Below are 16,685 nucleotides of genomic sequence, written 5' to 3'. Positions count from 1 at the left end.
GAGTGCGTATGTATGATCAAAAGCGGGGCATGCACTGCAACGGCAAACATAAGACAGCGAGGGAAGCAAGTGAAATGTTTTACTAGACATGCACAGTTAAGCAAAGCGTGCCTGTTGTATCTATCATTCACCCTAAAGTGGATTTTCTTCAACTAATTAAAGTCGCAGCAACTCAGTCTTCTTGATTCCCATTCAGAATCTACCTTTCTCTCTCTCTCGTCCTCTCTCTCTCCCTCTCTCTCTCCGATTGTGTGGCGCCATAGTGAAAAACACTGCAGTTCTGAGCCAGTCAGTGAGAGCCAGGAGCCTATACACACAGTCTCTCTTCCTCATTCAGTTACTGGCTCACTCTCTCTACTCTAATCACGCGCTGCTCCTCGCCTCCTCACTGCATCTGTCCTCTTCTCCCTGAAGTGAGAAACCATGCATCCTCCTTTCTCCTCCTCCTCCTCCTCCTCTCTGCTCGTCCATTGCTGTTCCAGGGTCCCTTTATCACACAGAGTCCACTTGCTGCAAAGCCGGGGACCATAAAAGCTCTGCTACTTGCTCGAGGACTTTGGAGACGGGACAAGGCTGTTTGCCGGGTCTGAGGACATCTGTGGGAAATGCCGCTTCAGCTGGGATGCAGATCTTTCTGGGACCCCTGCTCAGCACGTAACAGCGCTTGATCGCTCTCAAAGTTCCAGGAGAAGGAGCATCAATCAAGACTCTCATCCGGCTCCGTCCTTGTTTTTCACAGAGCGCCGGCAACTCGCTGCGTGTAAGAGCACTTGTGTAAATGAAGATTTGGTTCGCGTGTGGAAGCAAATGCCAGAAATGCTTGTGCATGTGCAGCAGCATTTATTCGCGAGCATTTGCGTTTCTGTGAAAGCATGACCTTATTTTTAAGATGTGTGACAGGAGTGAGACACTGTCTGTGAGCATGCGTGTGTGTGTGTGTGTCTGTGTGTCTGTGTGTGTGTTGCTGAGCGCCCGATGTGGTGGTGCAGTGTTACTCTCCTCACTCCAGGTGTTTGACTAAAAGGCTTAGCTATGATTGGAGGGCAAGGTGGACTCCAGAGACACCCACAAGTCCTGGTCGCCTGACAAAACCTTGAGCACACTAACAAAAACATAAATTTAAAAATTTAAAAATAAAGGGTTAAAGGCTGAGTAACCAGAAAAGAAGAGCCAAAAGTTGAGGTGGAATGGAAGATATAGACAGAGAGATGAGGGAACATCGCAGAGAGAAAGAAAAAAATGTGACAGAAATGTAAGAAAAAAACTTGTGCTCATTCTTTGCCTCGCCATGACAAAGCAGCTCAGACATGTGAGGAGGAGGCGTTAAACTGGAGAAAGCAGCACAAGAAGAAATTACAAAGAGGTCTCACAGGTTTTTTTGTCAGATCATTCTTTTTTCTGATTTTAGCAGTATATATTTTTTCTCCTTTAGTCAAGTGCTCATCTTAAATAGACAGCTCTACAAGCAACTCATTCAAGTCCTTGTTCTTCATCCTTCTCCCTCCATCTCCATCCTCTCCCATCTTTTCAGGTGGAGCCAGACCAGCTCAGGATCTCAGCGCCTCACACACACACACACACACACTGACCGGGACCGCCGCTGATATGCCTGAGCTTCACATAGCATAACTTTGAGTAAATTCTCTCAAAAGAGATGGAATAAAGCCGTGCATCACTTCCTACTGCCATCTCCATATGAGAATCAGCGGCCGGAATTGGCACGGACCTTTGATTTTCAACTTCACATAAGTTTAGTTCTGCAGACTAGAAATAAAAAAAAGACTCTTAAGCACTTTAAGGACTAAAACAGAGCAGCTCTAGTGGCCTTTGCCTCGAGCCATGCAGGTGTCCTTTGCATGTACAGATCACGGGCTCAAGGCCCCTCGAAATGGCGAGCACAGCAAGCAGAACGCCACGAGCCCCAACACAGCCAGCCAGGCACGTGCCCGGTTCCGCACAGTGGCCCTAATAGCTCGCAGCCTGGGGTCCTTCACCCACCGCTACCACCACAGCCTCAAGGAGTCGACGGCCAAGCTCACCGGCATGAAGTACCGGTACGTAAACTTGAGGGGATGGAGGCTGTGTGAAGAGAAGAGAGTGAGGAAGAAAGAGGAGCTCTGCTTATAGTTAGTTTACTCCCCTCTTTTCCCAGTTTCCCAGTGTGTGGTGTGAAAAGCTCTCACAATTTTCATTGTGAGGAAAAAGAAATGAATTTGAAAGAAAACACAAGATGATGAGGTGGAAAAAAGAGAAAACGGGAAAAAATGAAGATATGTGAGCAGTGACAGGTGATGAGTGGGATGTTGTGTGTGTGTGTGCGTGTGTGTGTGTGTGTGTGTCAAGAAAGAAAGAAAAGTACAGACATGTTTTTTTTTCCAAGTATGCAAATTTATTGGCATCCTTAATTCCACAGTTATTAGCGCAGCAATCTACGATCTGGGACAGTTTATGCTGTTGGCTTTGCTTTGAGCTCCAGACGTGAACATGTGAATTTAAGTGGCTGCAAGTGTAATTTGAAAAGAGTGAGAGAGGAAGAGAGAAGACGGTTTAATGTGGCAGTGACTGATAAAAACGCTTTAAGATTAAGACCTTTAGTCAGACTTGAACGTTATATTAAAAGCATATTTTTAGAACGTTGATTTTAAACGCTGACCGGATTTGACCTCTTTCTGGAACAGCTCAAATGCTAACGTTCATTGCTGGTGCCCATATAGGGGACACATTCCGAGGAATTATTACTTATTATCATCATATAATGAGACGACTAAAAACTATGCACAGAAAACCCTGCTGACACAAAGACATCACCATACTAATATAATGAAAATTAGATGATTCGTAAGAACATAACCAGGATGCAAATCATCACACCAGTGATCTTGGCGCAGAGAAATGGGAACAAAAACAGGGGTCCTAATTGTAGCACTGTTATGAAGTTGCAGGCACTTGTGCACAAGAATTTCTGCCGTAAAAAAAGAAACGCAATGAGATACATCACGATAAATTGGAGTATGAGGCCTCTAGTATAAAAAGAAGCAGTACTGATAGTAGTGGGAGTAGCAAAAGCCAAACTAATGTGCATGAAAATATTCTAAAATAGGTGTCTGGCATTATGGTAAAGTGCACTCGGTATAGCCAGATAAACAGACTATTCAGTGCATCTAAATCACATCCAGTTTTTGTAATTAAAGTCTGGCTTTAATACTTTGTCAATGCCACGCGGAGCTCTCAATAAGTGGCCACAACCTTACAGTACATTCTGGAAAGTGTGACAGTAGCTGAGCAGTGACGGGCGGTAGAGCTCTCCATGTGCGTCTGTGTGGGAGTTGTAACAAGGCTGGGCCAAGTAAACAATGCGCTCTTATCTCAGCAAGTGGGCTCTTAACCCAGACCACGGAAGCAAAATCGTAGCTTTCACCTCACACCGTTAACTCGCTGGAGAGGGTGACATCACCGTTCGCAGTGTCGAGATCAAGAGAGACAGAGAGGATGGTGAAAGAAAAGAAAGAAAGGAAAAACAAAAAGACTTAGAATGAAGAAGAATTTAGAGGCTGAATGAAAAAGAGAAAATTAGGGCACGCAGGTCAGTTCAGAGAAAAAGAGGCAATTAGCAGAATCTGGGCAGATTGGCTGCTGAGCAGCTAACTGTGATAAGTGTCTGCTTGTCATACAATCTCATCTCGTTTCCATAACAACATTGAAATGGACATCTTCAATCTGCTCTCGGTGCTAAACAAGTCTTCATTGTGAGAACTGGGTTCCCCGTTTACATAATTTTTATTTATTTATTTACTTCCCCCCCTATTATGCAGGTAAATCGATTTTGAAATTGTGCCGCACTTTTCAAAGTTCTCAAAATCTGATTATTACTGTAGCTTTTTGTGAAAACAGCTGGAGGGCTTTCATAGTAAAGCTTGCTCCAAGCCCTCAGCAAATCCCCTGTTTTCACCACAGAGAAACAAATATTGGATGAAAACTCTTATCAGTCACGTCCCCTCTTTGCTCCCTGTTTGTCTGATATTTTCTGCTCCTCCATCTTTCAGGCTGCCTTTCTCCTTCCAAACATTCGACCCAAAGCTGTTCAGTTAGAAACTCGTATTGCTTCGGACGCCATCTGACAGGGAATCTCTTTCTCTTGAAGTGAAGCCAAGTCCAAGTACTAAATCTGTGTACAACAAATTCTTTGAAGTTTTTCTCTGTGTGATAACAAATCACACTGAGACTTTGTGCAATTGTGGGTGTATGCGTTCACGCATTGCATTATATATCCTTGAGTGTATGGGCATTTGATGCCATTGAGTCTCCACACTGGGAACATCTGAAGGCGTATAGCAAGTGAAAGCAGGAGAAGTAGTGCACAGAGCAAGCAGGCATAAACTAATAATACCACCACCCCCAGCATTTTAGTTGTTATGGTAATCCAAATATAGTGAAGTTCTAATTGTAGGGTCCCTGGTTGCAACCTTTCAGTGCTGCCTAATCTCTTCCTCCTCTTAAAATAATACGCAAAGCCACAAAAAGCATATAAAGCTGGCCAAAAATTTGGGGATGTAACAAAATGTGACGTCGTTGTCAGCTTCACAAGTTGTGCACATTATATCTGGTCGCTGGTAGGGAGCCCCTGGTTGCTGGGATTGTAGTACATAACGGTCATTAGGCAGCGAGGCCTTTTGACAGTTCAGGAGGTTTGGGGAAGGTTCCGCTTGGTTGGTTCGGAGCTGCGCTGCAGATGGGCATGCAAAAAAAAAAAAACCCTTCTGTTGGTTTCTTTGGATGCAAGCTTATCAGCGGGCAGCAGAGAGAGAGGCCTCCTGTGCTGTGCATACATCTGCGTGTTGACGGCGTGAGTAATGCACGAGGCGGCCGTACAAAAGAAGGTTTTTTTGTTGTTTTTTTCTTGTGCACACAGAATAGCCAGAAAATGTGGTTCATACTGGTCATTTTAAGGTACTCTCGCTTTGTTTTTGTTGCACTCTCACATGAGGGAATGAAAAATTTGGAAGGAAACTGTAAGAGAGTTTCTTCCCATTTGTCCGAGTGAAGCAAACTCTGAGTGATTCTGATTCTTTCCGTCATGGGTGCGTCTAGTGTGCCTCGAGCCTTTTGAGGCCCTCGATTCAATAAGCCGACAGGCGATCAGACCTTACAGAAAAAACAAATAGGGTTAAATTAGGTTTGTTAAAAGGTACCATTTCTCCAGGGGCACCTTAATCATTAACATCTAAGGAGTATGGACGTCGTTTGTTCAGGTCGTATCAGGGTGAAGCTTAAAAATCTGTGATGGCTCATATTTTATTTTGTAGTCACAGAGCCAGCAGGGGCTGTCTTGTTGCCATATTTCAATCTGCTCAGTCAAGGACATTCCAGATTAAGCAAGAAACCCCTGTTAATGGTCTACAGGCAAAGTGTATGGATACTTATGACTGCATGTGGTTCTTCCAAGTGCTCCGGCTCACTCCCACAGTCCATAGACATGCAGGTTAGGTTAACTGGCGGTTCTCAACTGGCCACAGATAATAGGTAAATTGAGTGTTTTAAGTTTATAGAATAAAGTGCTGTGAATGCACTGTTAATATGTAATTTGTAGTAAAGAGGTTTGAATGGTCGGTACAACTAGAAAAGCAGTATATTAATGTGAGTACAAGATCTCGAGTGCTTGGAAGGAGGGAACTGGACTCATCCAAGAGGCTTCTTCAGTTCTAAAACAACTGAAGTAGAGCGCAAGGTTTTTGCCCCTAGTAGAACCATCCCTTTGGAGGTGGTCCTCCTATTAATCACGTGAGTCATCACATGACCCAAAGTGTGAAAAAAGGCGTTTGTCATTAACAGCATGGGGGCCAATACATAGCCTCACCCCACTATCATGAGAGCTATTGAGGTCACCTGTGTGAATCTGGGGCTGAAGACTGCATGTATGATTTAGACTTCTGTATGAGGCTCTGTAGAGTCTACGTAATCGACATAAGTGCCTGACGTTGTTGCCGACATTTGTGCAGGTATATGGGATATAGCAAATATCAAAAATTAAAACTCATATTGGCATATCAATACTTAATTTCATTCTTTTTTAATTTGTCAGAAGGTTCAACAAACACTCATTTAAAAAAACAAAACAGAATTTTTTCACAATTTAATTCACAGTTCAGGCTTTAAAGGTTAATTACCCTGTGGTCATGCCCTGATGTGTTGCATGCTGTGCTAGCCAACAGAGCCTAATAAACTTTTTTCCCTCCTGCTCTTTGTTATGATCAGTTTTTGTCAAAGACAAATATATTTTTCCCTCAAATTTTTCCACTTCTTTGTACATTCCTTCACATCCATCTAGAAATTTGCTAATATTTCTGAGCCCTTATAGTGATGCTATGATTGTTATTTCTTATACAGAGATAATGATCGTTATTCTCTGATTGATAAATTCGAAAACTGCAGTGGAAAAAGTAGCCAGATATGCACAGGATTCTTTCTTTCTCGAGTTTTGACACTTACTGCTGGAGCCCATTGATAGCTAAATCTTTACCTTGTTCCTAACCACATCAACACTTGAAAGAAAACACATATCCACAACAAAATGACTGAAATTTTTACAAAACTTAACAACAACAATGTATTCACAAATAATATCTCTATGCAAAATTTCCTGCATTTTTACCACAAGTTGTTGGAGCATAAAGTGCAGTTTTCTGTCATTACAGATCCACCAAATACCCTTGCTTGCTTTGTTACCTCCTGTGTGCATACGACCGTGAACCTTGATGATCTGTGCGTGATGTGCGCAGGTGCGTTTGCGCCTTCCATGTCTTCACACACGTCTGCACTCACGCAGCCGATCGTGCTGCTTTTGCACTTGGCAGTTTGTTTTCACTCTCCGACTTGTTGTTTTTCGCCACAAATCAAAAGTCTTCATCGACCTTCAGCAAAAACAAAAACTTGATGTTGCAACACCACTTACTCCAGTGCTTGTCTCAGCCGTTTTGAAATGATGTGTAGATTTAATAATGTGAGCCAGGGTGTTGCACAACAGGAGCCCTGTAGCATGGAGCTCCACTCTGCCCAAAGACCAAACAAGCCCCCGAGAATAAGTACCACACAGTCTCTCAGTTAAAAAAGCTAGGGAGTTTGCAGGGACTCGCTGCATTTTAATTAAAGGTCACAGCCGAGATGGCTTTCTGTAAGCACAGTGATTTTATTAAAGTGTTGCCTTGCAATGAAAACAAAATTATCCTTTTCTCCTTAATAGCCTCTGTAATCACAAAGGGGAAGCAAAAACAGAAAGAAAGCACTGCTGCATGTGTCTAAATGCAGCACGTGCACACTGCAGCAATGCTCGCTGGCAGAGCCGAGCACATCTTCACTCTCGCCCAAAAAAACCCACCTATTAATCTCACAAAATGCTTTGAGATCAAAATATTTACACGTCTACGTTAAAATTTAAGCAAAGGAAAGAAAGCTTGCATGCAGCATGTGCTGTATTGAAACCACAGGCAGCCAGGTTTTTCTAGTTATCATGCAGATATAATTCCCATGTTGCCTAACTCTCTAAAATCCACACCATACTGAATCAACCACTTCAGATCTGCCCACATGTTTTTCAATACAGGGTCAACAGCTTCAGTCATGTGCCCCTTCCTAAAATAGCTACTTTGTGTGAGATCCTCTACCCATCAGTCACTTGAGAGGCGTTTAAATTAACGAATAACAATCAAATGTAACAGAACAGGCTTCTAAAATCACGTTTGTATGAGTCTGATTGCACGGCACGGAAAACGGAAAGAACCAATGCAATGTCGACACTGTCGGCTGGAAAAAAACGAAGCAGGAAGTCGTGTCCAGACTCCGGCCTCTTTATTACGCACACAATCGCAAACTCACACACGAGCACACACACCACACAAGCCCCTGTAGGGAGCTGGCTGTCATTTCCCATTTCCCATTCTGTGTCATATAGAATGCGTTATCTGTAGAGGGCGTTTGATCTGCTTAGACTCGGGGCTTGGACTTGCAACTGCAAGCTCGAGTCTGTTGCTCATGTCTCTTTTTGTCTCCTCGTAGCTCCCCGTCTCCTTATCATCTCCATTCATCACCTTCATCAGCGTTTCTTTTTCTTCCGTGCAACTTTGCTGCATTTTTTTCCCTCCACACTTAATCTATTCACTTTTCGCCCCAAGCAAAAAAGTGCATGATTTTATTTCCCTTGTTGTCCCGTTCACACAGAGTGTGGTTTTTATATATCCAGCATATGACCCGACTTTCTCCCCTGTGCAGAATTTTACAGATGGCACAGAAAGCAGTGGAAGCCGTGGAAATGGGTGTTGTCTAATCCCCATCAACCCCCATCAAGGTTGGCTCGCGTGGGCTTGCTTATTCTGCATTAATCCCCTGCCAGTGAGGAAGTTTATCCATTTACCCAAAACCTTGACAGTGTTTGTTGACAGTTATTGATTTGAACAATCCAATGTTGTTAAGAAAAAATGTATGTGACTTGAGAACCAAATGAGTGTTTCACCCTTCTACAGTAGGAGGCCATTCCTCAAAATGCTTCAGCTCAATAAAAAGCATAATATATCACACAGATGTTGATATATTTTTTCTTTGGCTAGAGATCTACTAAGAATAGAAAGGGCTACATACAGTAGGAGCTCACCGGATGCTCATAAGTGGTGACAGGTTTGTGTTGAGGGGGCGTCATCATATGACTCATTTGTCATTTTACTTCAAGGCTTCTTTTGGGGACCAATCAAGCATGAGGGGCCACACTCACTGCCTCGCAAATTTGTTTATGTGCAACTTGTGTTCAGACAAGCTGCTCTCTCTTTTGCATGTTTATGTTACCATCTACTAGATTATATGTAAAATACAAAGCTGTATATTGTCTATTTTTAGTTTGCAAAGGCCATGCTGTAAATCTCCTGAGTCATTAGGCTCTTTGGAAGGTGCTGGCATCTACATCTGAGGCATGGACAGTTCTATTTCTGCTCTGTAGCAGGTTGTGTGGTTAATAAACCGTGTTTTCCAGCGCGCTGCTGCTGCTGCTGCTTCCTGACGTCTTGACCACAACACTGCTAACTAGAAAACAGTAGCAAGGCAGCTTCTCCAGCTGCTGAACATCAGTTTTTATTTTCTTTTGTTTGTTTGTTTGTGGGGTTTTTTACCTTCTGATTAAGGCGGACTGTTTGAATTCGAAGTAGCACGCAAACGTTTCACATTGAGCTGGTGGAGGAACTCCAGATATGAAGTTAGCGTTTTGTTCAAGGACAGCCAGCTTTATTTGGGAATGGAATGTGCCTGCCAGCTTGTTTATAGTGGGGAGAGTATGCACGAATGATTCACTGCAAACATGAAAACATTATAAACGAAGATCCAAGGCAGATGTAGCCACAATTTGAAGCAGGTCCAAGCATTAGGTTGACACTTTAGCCAAAATTAATGGCAATAAATGCGCCAATGTACATTCCTTAACATCAAGTGAGGTTTGTCCTCGATTGCCCCCCCCAACCCTTTCCCCAGGCCGACCGAACACACACAGAGTGAGTTAGTAACACACTTCTAAGCTACAGTCCAGCCCTTCCCCCACACTTTCATGGATCATAGATCCCACTCCATAATACATCAGAGAGATGGAGGATACAATATCCAAACTCCTCCACCATATGAGAAATAAGAATGCATCCCACGATTTGTGACAGCAGTGAGATCTGTCTCCTGGTTGTCTCCTGTCAAGCAGTTATTGGCACATAAATTACTCAATACATCACTGAATTCACATATTGTCTTGTATACATGTAAACACTTTCATTTATATGTTTTACCCTTTGATCTTGGCAGCCGGGTCGAACTACTGACTCGATGACTGATGCTTCGCCATGCTGGACACCTAATTGAATTGGCTAAGGGCGCAGTTAGACAGCGCAGGCTCGAATTAGCCCGCCTTCATCTAGACAGGCACAGGCCATTAGTTGTCAGGCACAAGAAAACGACTGCTGGCATTTTTTACAGCCTCATTTGTTGTAATGAGTAAATGCCTGCAAAAAAAGAACAGAAGGCACAATCCCCAGACCATAATTGGAGGTACTTTCTGTTTCCCCCCTCTCAGAATAAAGTGGTTTTTCTGTATGTACCCTTGATAATTCTGTCAAAAGACAATGACTCAATTTCACGACCTTCATGTAATTTCCCTTTGCAGGGTTTTCAATCCCCTTGTCACAGTTTTCTTTCACCAGCAGTGTACATCCATCACAGTGTGCAGAGACACCTGTGGCGTCTGGGGCGGAGAACATTCTGCTCTTGCAGTCGTCGTCTGCGTTAAGCAATTAAATGCTCGCACCACATGAGTTCCCCTCACAGTTGGACTTGAAGTGGTGCAGATTATAAAACTAAATGTGAAGTGCTGAGTTGAGACTCCGAGTGAAGTGTGGTAAGAAGCCTGATGTCTTAGTTTATCTTCCATGCTGATAATGAGAGTTGAAAGTGCCTTATTACAGTGCTAGAAATCAGCTGGATGTAATAGAACTGTTATCGAGGAGAAACTTTATTAGATACACCTTGGTAGTTTTGTGTTGAACCCGCTTCTGCCTTTAGAATTGTCTTAATTCTTTGTGGCGTAGATGGAACAAGGTGCTGGAAACATTCCTCTGACATTTTGGTCCATGTTGACATGATAGCGTCACACAGTTTCTGCAGATTTGTCAGCTGCACATCCATGACATGAATCCCCAGTTCTACTAAAACTTAAAGGTGCCTTATTGGATTAAGGCCATCTGAGCACAGTAAACTCCTTGTCAAGTTTTAAAAAAACAGTCTGAGATATTGTGGTGTGCTATGCTGCTGGAAGTAACCATCAAAAGATGAGTACACTGTGGTCATAAAGAGATGGATATGGTTAGCAACAATGCTCAGGGAGGCTGTTTGTACAAAGGGGTCCAAAGTGTGCCAAGAAAATGTCCCCAACACCGCTGTGCCACCAGCAGCCTGAACAGCTGATAGAAAGCAGGATGGATCCATGCTTTCATGTTGTTTACAGCAAATACCATCTGAATGTCACATCGGAAATTGAGACTCATCAGACCGGGCACTGTTTTTCTAATCTTCTGTTGTCTAGTTTTGATGAGCCCATGAGAACTCTCACCTCTGTTTCCTGTTCTTAGCTGACAGAAGTGAGTCAGAACCTCTGCTGCTGTAGCCCTTCTGTTCAATGTGTCATGCATTCAGAGATGGTCTTTTGCGTACCTACCCTTGCATACATATCAGTTCAAAGGAGTCTGGCCATTGTCTTAAGACCTGATCATTAATGCATTTTCAGCTGGAGAACTTCTGCTTATTGGGTATTTTCTCTCTTTCAGACCATTCTCTGTAAACTCTAGAGATGGTTGTGTGCGAAAATCTCAACAGATCAGAACTAAGTCACGAACAAGTGTCTTAAATCAGATTTCTGCTCAGTTTGAACTTCAGCAGGTTGTATTGACTATGCCTAAATGAGCCGCCATGACTGGCTGATATGATAATATCAATAATTATCAGATGAGAAGGTGAACTTAAGGAAGTGGCTGGTGAGTGTATAACTGGATCACATACAACTGTACAAGGTTCATAGGTGCTAGATTACTTAAGACAAAAGAAGGGTCACATTAGGCCGCATAAGGGAATGCAGATATGTCAGCTTCACTGGTTTAAAGCGAACAAAGACGCCTCCATTTCTAGAAAAGAAAAGAAAAATAAAAGGCCGGAGGTCTTAGAGGACTAAGGTGCCCCCTGAAATCTCGTAAAAGAAGACACTGCGTTTCAAATTAGAGGGGAGAGGCAAAGAGCAACACTTGTCAAAAAGCGTCACAGTGAAAACAATATTTTTTTTATTTATCAGTGAAATATATTTCACGGTCCTTGAGGGCCTCCCTGTTCCTTCAGAGAACTGAAGCTCTGTATTGAGTACATAAATCAACTGTCCTCCAACTGTAATCTCAATTATGATTCATGATCACCTGAGATAAAGGTGATTATCAGTTTAGATGAATCTCCTCTTGATCCAGCATAACACACCACACACTGCTGTTATCAAACCCTGCATTCTCAAATTCCTGCTATACTCTAAGTGCCCTAATTGCTGCATGTTATTTCATTTCAGCCTCTTGCCATGATTTGGAAGCCACACTGATTCTGTCCTTGTTTATGCAGAAATTTTTGGTTCATGAACTACAGGGGCACATTCGACTGATGACATTTTAAGTCTAAATAAATAGTTTTCTTAATCGTGTTATTTCTTCATAGGAACCTGGGGAAATCTGGGCTGCGTGTCTCCTGTCTGGGGCTCGGTGAGTACAACTAATTAGCATTAGTAAATAATAAAAATCATATGAATCGAAGTGTCAAGTCGGCACCTCCGTGTGCCTCGGCGTGTAGAGAGAGAACATAAGAGCTAAGCTGAAGGGGACGGGTATTTTTTCTTTCTTTTTATTTAATTCATTCATATAGTTTCACCCGTTTCTAAACCTCATGCATCTTTTATATGTACGGAAAGTCACGAGAGACAACAGAAAGCTGTTTGCAGAGCATTTTTCCTGTTAATATTTAATCAATAGCACTGGTTTCAGCAAACAAGTTGCTCAATTATCACATATATCCAACACACACCACAGGGTAAATACTCTGATTTTGACTCATCTTGATAAGACTGTGTTCTTGCGTTAATGCTTATTGTGTGTGTGACAAGTTCCTTGAAAGGGGGACAAAGCGAAGGAGCGGTGCTGCCCAGGCCCAGCAGACAAACTGTAAATGATTAAGTTAATCATAGTGATTTTTTTACTTGTAGATTAAAACACACCACAGCGAGCAGGAGGGAGGAGTAGTGAAGAGAATGAACATTCATCAGCTAAAGGGAATTAGTTTCCCTTCTTTATATCGGCAAGCCTGAGCTACACAGCAGTGCCCTTGAGCAAAACATTGATTCCTCGCTGCACCAGTTTTCTGCAGAGGAAAGGAACCAAAATAATATAATTTCACTATGAGGATGAAAACACGTCATTTTAGCTTTTTTATTAGGATCAGTGGAAGTTTTGGAAATATACTTATTCACTCTCTGGAGGGTTAGACACTGAATCTAAGGAGCCTGTTATCTTAGTTTAGCACAACCACTGGCTTCATATAAGAGCTGAGCTTAGCCAGCTTGTGTTGTATTCAAAGACATATGACTGAGATGTAAACTCGCCAGGAAAGTTATGGCTGATGTCATAGATCAGTTGGGAAGTAATGCCATTTTCTCATAGATTTCTATACAATTGTACACACTTTTTCAGCAACTAGGGGTTTTGGCTGCTGTTGGCTGTTAGATTAACTGTAGGTCTAAGTATTGACGTCACTGTCCTGTACCAGAGTACATCAATCTTTTATATAGGCTCTGTGAGTACAACAGGAAACAAGGAGAATATTTAAAGTATACAGAGCATTTCTGGTCTGGGCTCAGTCCCCTTTTAGATGTTCTTTCCAGTGTTTATGCAAAGCTACATTGACCAATAGCTGGTGACACCTTCACTATACTGAAAAGACACAGGTGATAATAACCCTCTCCTCAAACTCTTGGCAACAAAATGTTTTTCCTTAATGTGTTGGATACAGACAGTCTTGGGCTAATCACATTTTTATGCAGAAATGTAATGCATTACCGTGCTAAATATAGTAGTCACACTGCAGTTATAATTATGTTGTTAGTTTACAATGGCTCTTCAATTATCTACACAAATGGTGAATAGAAAGAAAAATAATTTTTCTTCCGGCACTACAATCAGCTGACTTTTTTCGTGTGCAGGGAGGAGGACAAAGGGGAACTTCTGAGAAGTGATGATATGAACATTATTATTATTATTTTTTTATTTCAGAAAAGGACAAGAGGATGACGATTAAAATGCAAACTGCATTCAGGATAGAAACAACTCCATTATTACTGCTAATGCTTAATGAAGTCAGCTAAATGGTACTGCGGTTGTGTCTTTTTGCAGAGGTATTTGCCTACAAAGAGGGTTGAATGGTTAACAACTGGGGTGGAACAGGGAAGGGAGTGATAGCAGAGCTCACCAGGAATCGAAGAACTGCAAAAAACCCCAATAAAGATAAAAAAATCACTTCACTTCACCTCTTTCAATGTTAGAACTTCACTCCTCTCTGTGGCTAGCTGACAGAGCAACGCGCTAATCTACACAGACAGCATGCTAATACAAAGCTAGCGAAGAACCATGCGTAGTATAAAAGATAGACGTAGCTACCGTGATGTCATCCACTGCTTTCTGAAGTCCCGTTTTGAGGGGTGAGCATGTACATTCATGTCGTTGCCATCTTGATTACAAAAAAGACTGAGTCCAAAAACTGTACGGAAAATGTTTACAAAGGTCAAGACAGAAAGCTGTTTCGCATCTGCGTCTACAGGACCAGAACTAATTTTGCAACAAGATCTATTGCCATCTGGTGGCCTTCAGATAGAATGCAGGTTTAAGGTATTTCTAAACCGGTGTTCTGACAAACCATCCTACTTTGGCAAAACGTCCTACCGTAGGTAGTTTATGCACATTTCTGCTGTCACAGAGTAATTCCAGCACAAATTGAAGTAGGTATGACGGTTTGCCACTTAATGTTGCCCATCAGAGTATGCTTGTAGCTTATATTCTTAAAGCCAGGATGGTTTGCCACTTCATTTTACCTGTTAAAGTATGCTTATAGGTAACATTCACAAAGGTAGCATGGTTTGGCACTTAATTTCACCCGTCAGAGTATGTTTCTAGCTCTTATTAACAAAGGTAGGATGATTTGCCACATAATTTTAGCCATTAAAGTATGCTTCTTGCTCACATTCACAAAGGTAGGATGGTTTGCCACTTAATTTAACCCTTCAGAGTATTTTTCTAGCTAGTATTCACAAAGGTAGGACGGTTTGCCACTTAATTTCGTGTTGTGCGCATGCGCAGAAACAACGGGAAGGATGGTTTGTCAGGTAGGACGGATTCCCAGAACATCGGCCTTATTTCAACCCAGAAGCTATGTCTATGTTTTATATTTTCTATTTTGTGTTAAATACTACAAGAAAGATATTTAAAAAAAAAAAAGTTTGTCGGATTCTAGTCCAAAGTTAACACTGTTACCTGGTAAGGCTACATGAAGTACGAAATCCTGTAATAAATTACTTTTTCTGGGAGTAATTAAGTATGTAATGCGTTAAAAAGGAAAAAGAAACAACAAATCATGCGTAATACATTACTTTCTTGAGTAAAGACCACTGGTTACAGATTCAGCTGCATTATTTCTTACATTACATTCATTTATTTTATCACCTTTCCTCTATAGAAAGGAGCACTGATAATTTATTATTTGTCTCAATACGGAGTGTCTGAATAACTTAGTTTTGTAGCTATGTTTTTAAAACTAACCTGCACATAACAATTGAATTGATTTTTTTTTCTTTTTGGTCAGTGCCAGTTTAAAAAAAATCAGGCTGAGCCGACACCAGCCTGGTGTTATACTTCTGACGCAGTTGGCTACAGATTTTACACCAGCTTTTCAATTATTTCTTATTAGTGGGCGATAGTGACAAGCTTTATGTGACAGGAGCAGGCAAGAGAAAACTGAGACAACAGATAAATTCTAACAATAGCTGTCTTCATCCTATACTAAAGAAGGACAGAGACTCTAAGGGTGTCTGTCTACAGTATAGACAAGATTACTGCACATCAGTGCAGTCCACAGATGTTTAATAGATTGCATACTGGATTTCACAAGCAGGGTGCGGATTATTCAGTTTTCATTGGTATAAAAGAAGCCTTTGTTCCCACTTTCACAGTTCAGGAATCTCCTTCAGGTCAGCAAAACCAAGAATTTTATGCTTAAATAAAGTTTGGGGAATTGTTCTCAGTTCATCAGCCTTAATACAACATCTATACTTATATTAATAAATAACAAAATGTTGATGTTAAATGCTGTGAAAAAGTATTTGCCCCCATTTTGATTTGTCACACTTAAATGTTTCAGATAATCAAAATCATCATTTATTCCAAAGATTGATGGTTTCATTTATTAAGGGAAAAATAGCTATCCAAATCCACCTGGCCCAGTGTGAAAAACTGATTACCCCCTAAACCTAATAACTGGTTGTGCCACTCTTGGCAGACAGAACTGCAATCAAGCATTTGTGATTACTGACAATGAGTCTTTCGCATCGCTGTGGAGGAATTCTTTGCAGAATTGTTTTAATTCAGCCTCACTGGAGGGTTTTCAAGCATGAGCGGATTGTTTAAGGTCATGCCAAAGAATCTCACTCCGTCCTCTGACTGAAGTCTGGAAATGGGACACTTCAGAATCTTCATAATCTTATTTCTTGGACTTGCTTGTGTGGTTACTTTTCAACCCAAGCAAGCTTGAGCTTCCAGACACGGACATTCTCCTTCAGGATTTTCTGGTAGAGGAGGACAGAATTTATTCTGTTTCTGTTTCCATCATTTAATGCTAGTTTTCCAGCTCCTGAAGAAGCAAAAAAGCCCCAGACTGTCAAACTATGACCAACATATTTGACTGTTGGCAGGATTTTTTTTGTATGAAATGATGTATTAGTTTTATGCAGATGTAACGGGGATCCAACCTTTCAAAAATGTTCAGTTTTTATCTCATCAGTCCACAGATTATTTTTCCAAAAGTCTTGGGGGTCATCAAGTTGTTTT

General features: G+C 41.7%; 1 protein-coding gene across 1 annotated transcript in view; it reads left to right on the top strand.

Annotated features, from left to right (window-relative positions):
* The first annotated feature begins 222 nt into the window (after window positions 1-222).
* kcnab1b (potassium voltage-gated channel subfamily A regulatory beta subunit 1b) overlaps window positions 223-16,685 on the top strand; it is a 36,536-nt gene continuing 20,073 nt past the window's right edge. Inside the window, exons 1-3 of the mRNA XM_063461638.1 lie at window positions 223-760; window positions 1,532-2,054; window positions 12,259-12,302. Coding sequence (XP_063317708.1) covers window positions 1,840-2,054; window positions 12,259-12,302 — 259 coding nt within the window. The 5' untranslated portion in view covers window positions 223-760; window positions 1,532-1,839. The remainder of the gene's footprint in view (window positions 761-1,531; window positions 2,055-12,258; window positions 12,303-16,685) is intronic.

This window comes from Pelmatolapia mariae, linkage group LG18 (genome assembly GCF_036321145.2).
Source record: "Pelmatolapia mariae isolate MD_Pm_ZW linkage group LG18, Pm_UMD_F_2, whole genome shotgun sequence".
Lineage (NCBI taxonomy): Eukaryota > Metazoa > Chordata > Actinopteri > Cichliformes > Cichlidae > Pelmatolapia > Pelmatolapia mariae.
This window is presented reverse-complemented; position numbering and strand designations above follow the sequence as displayed.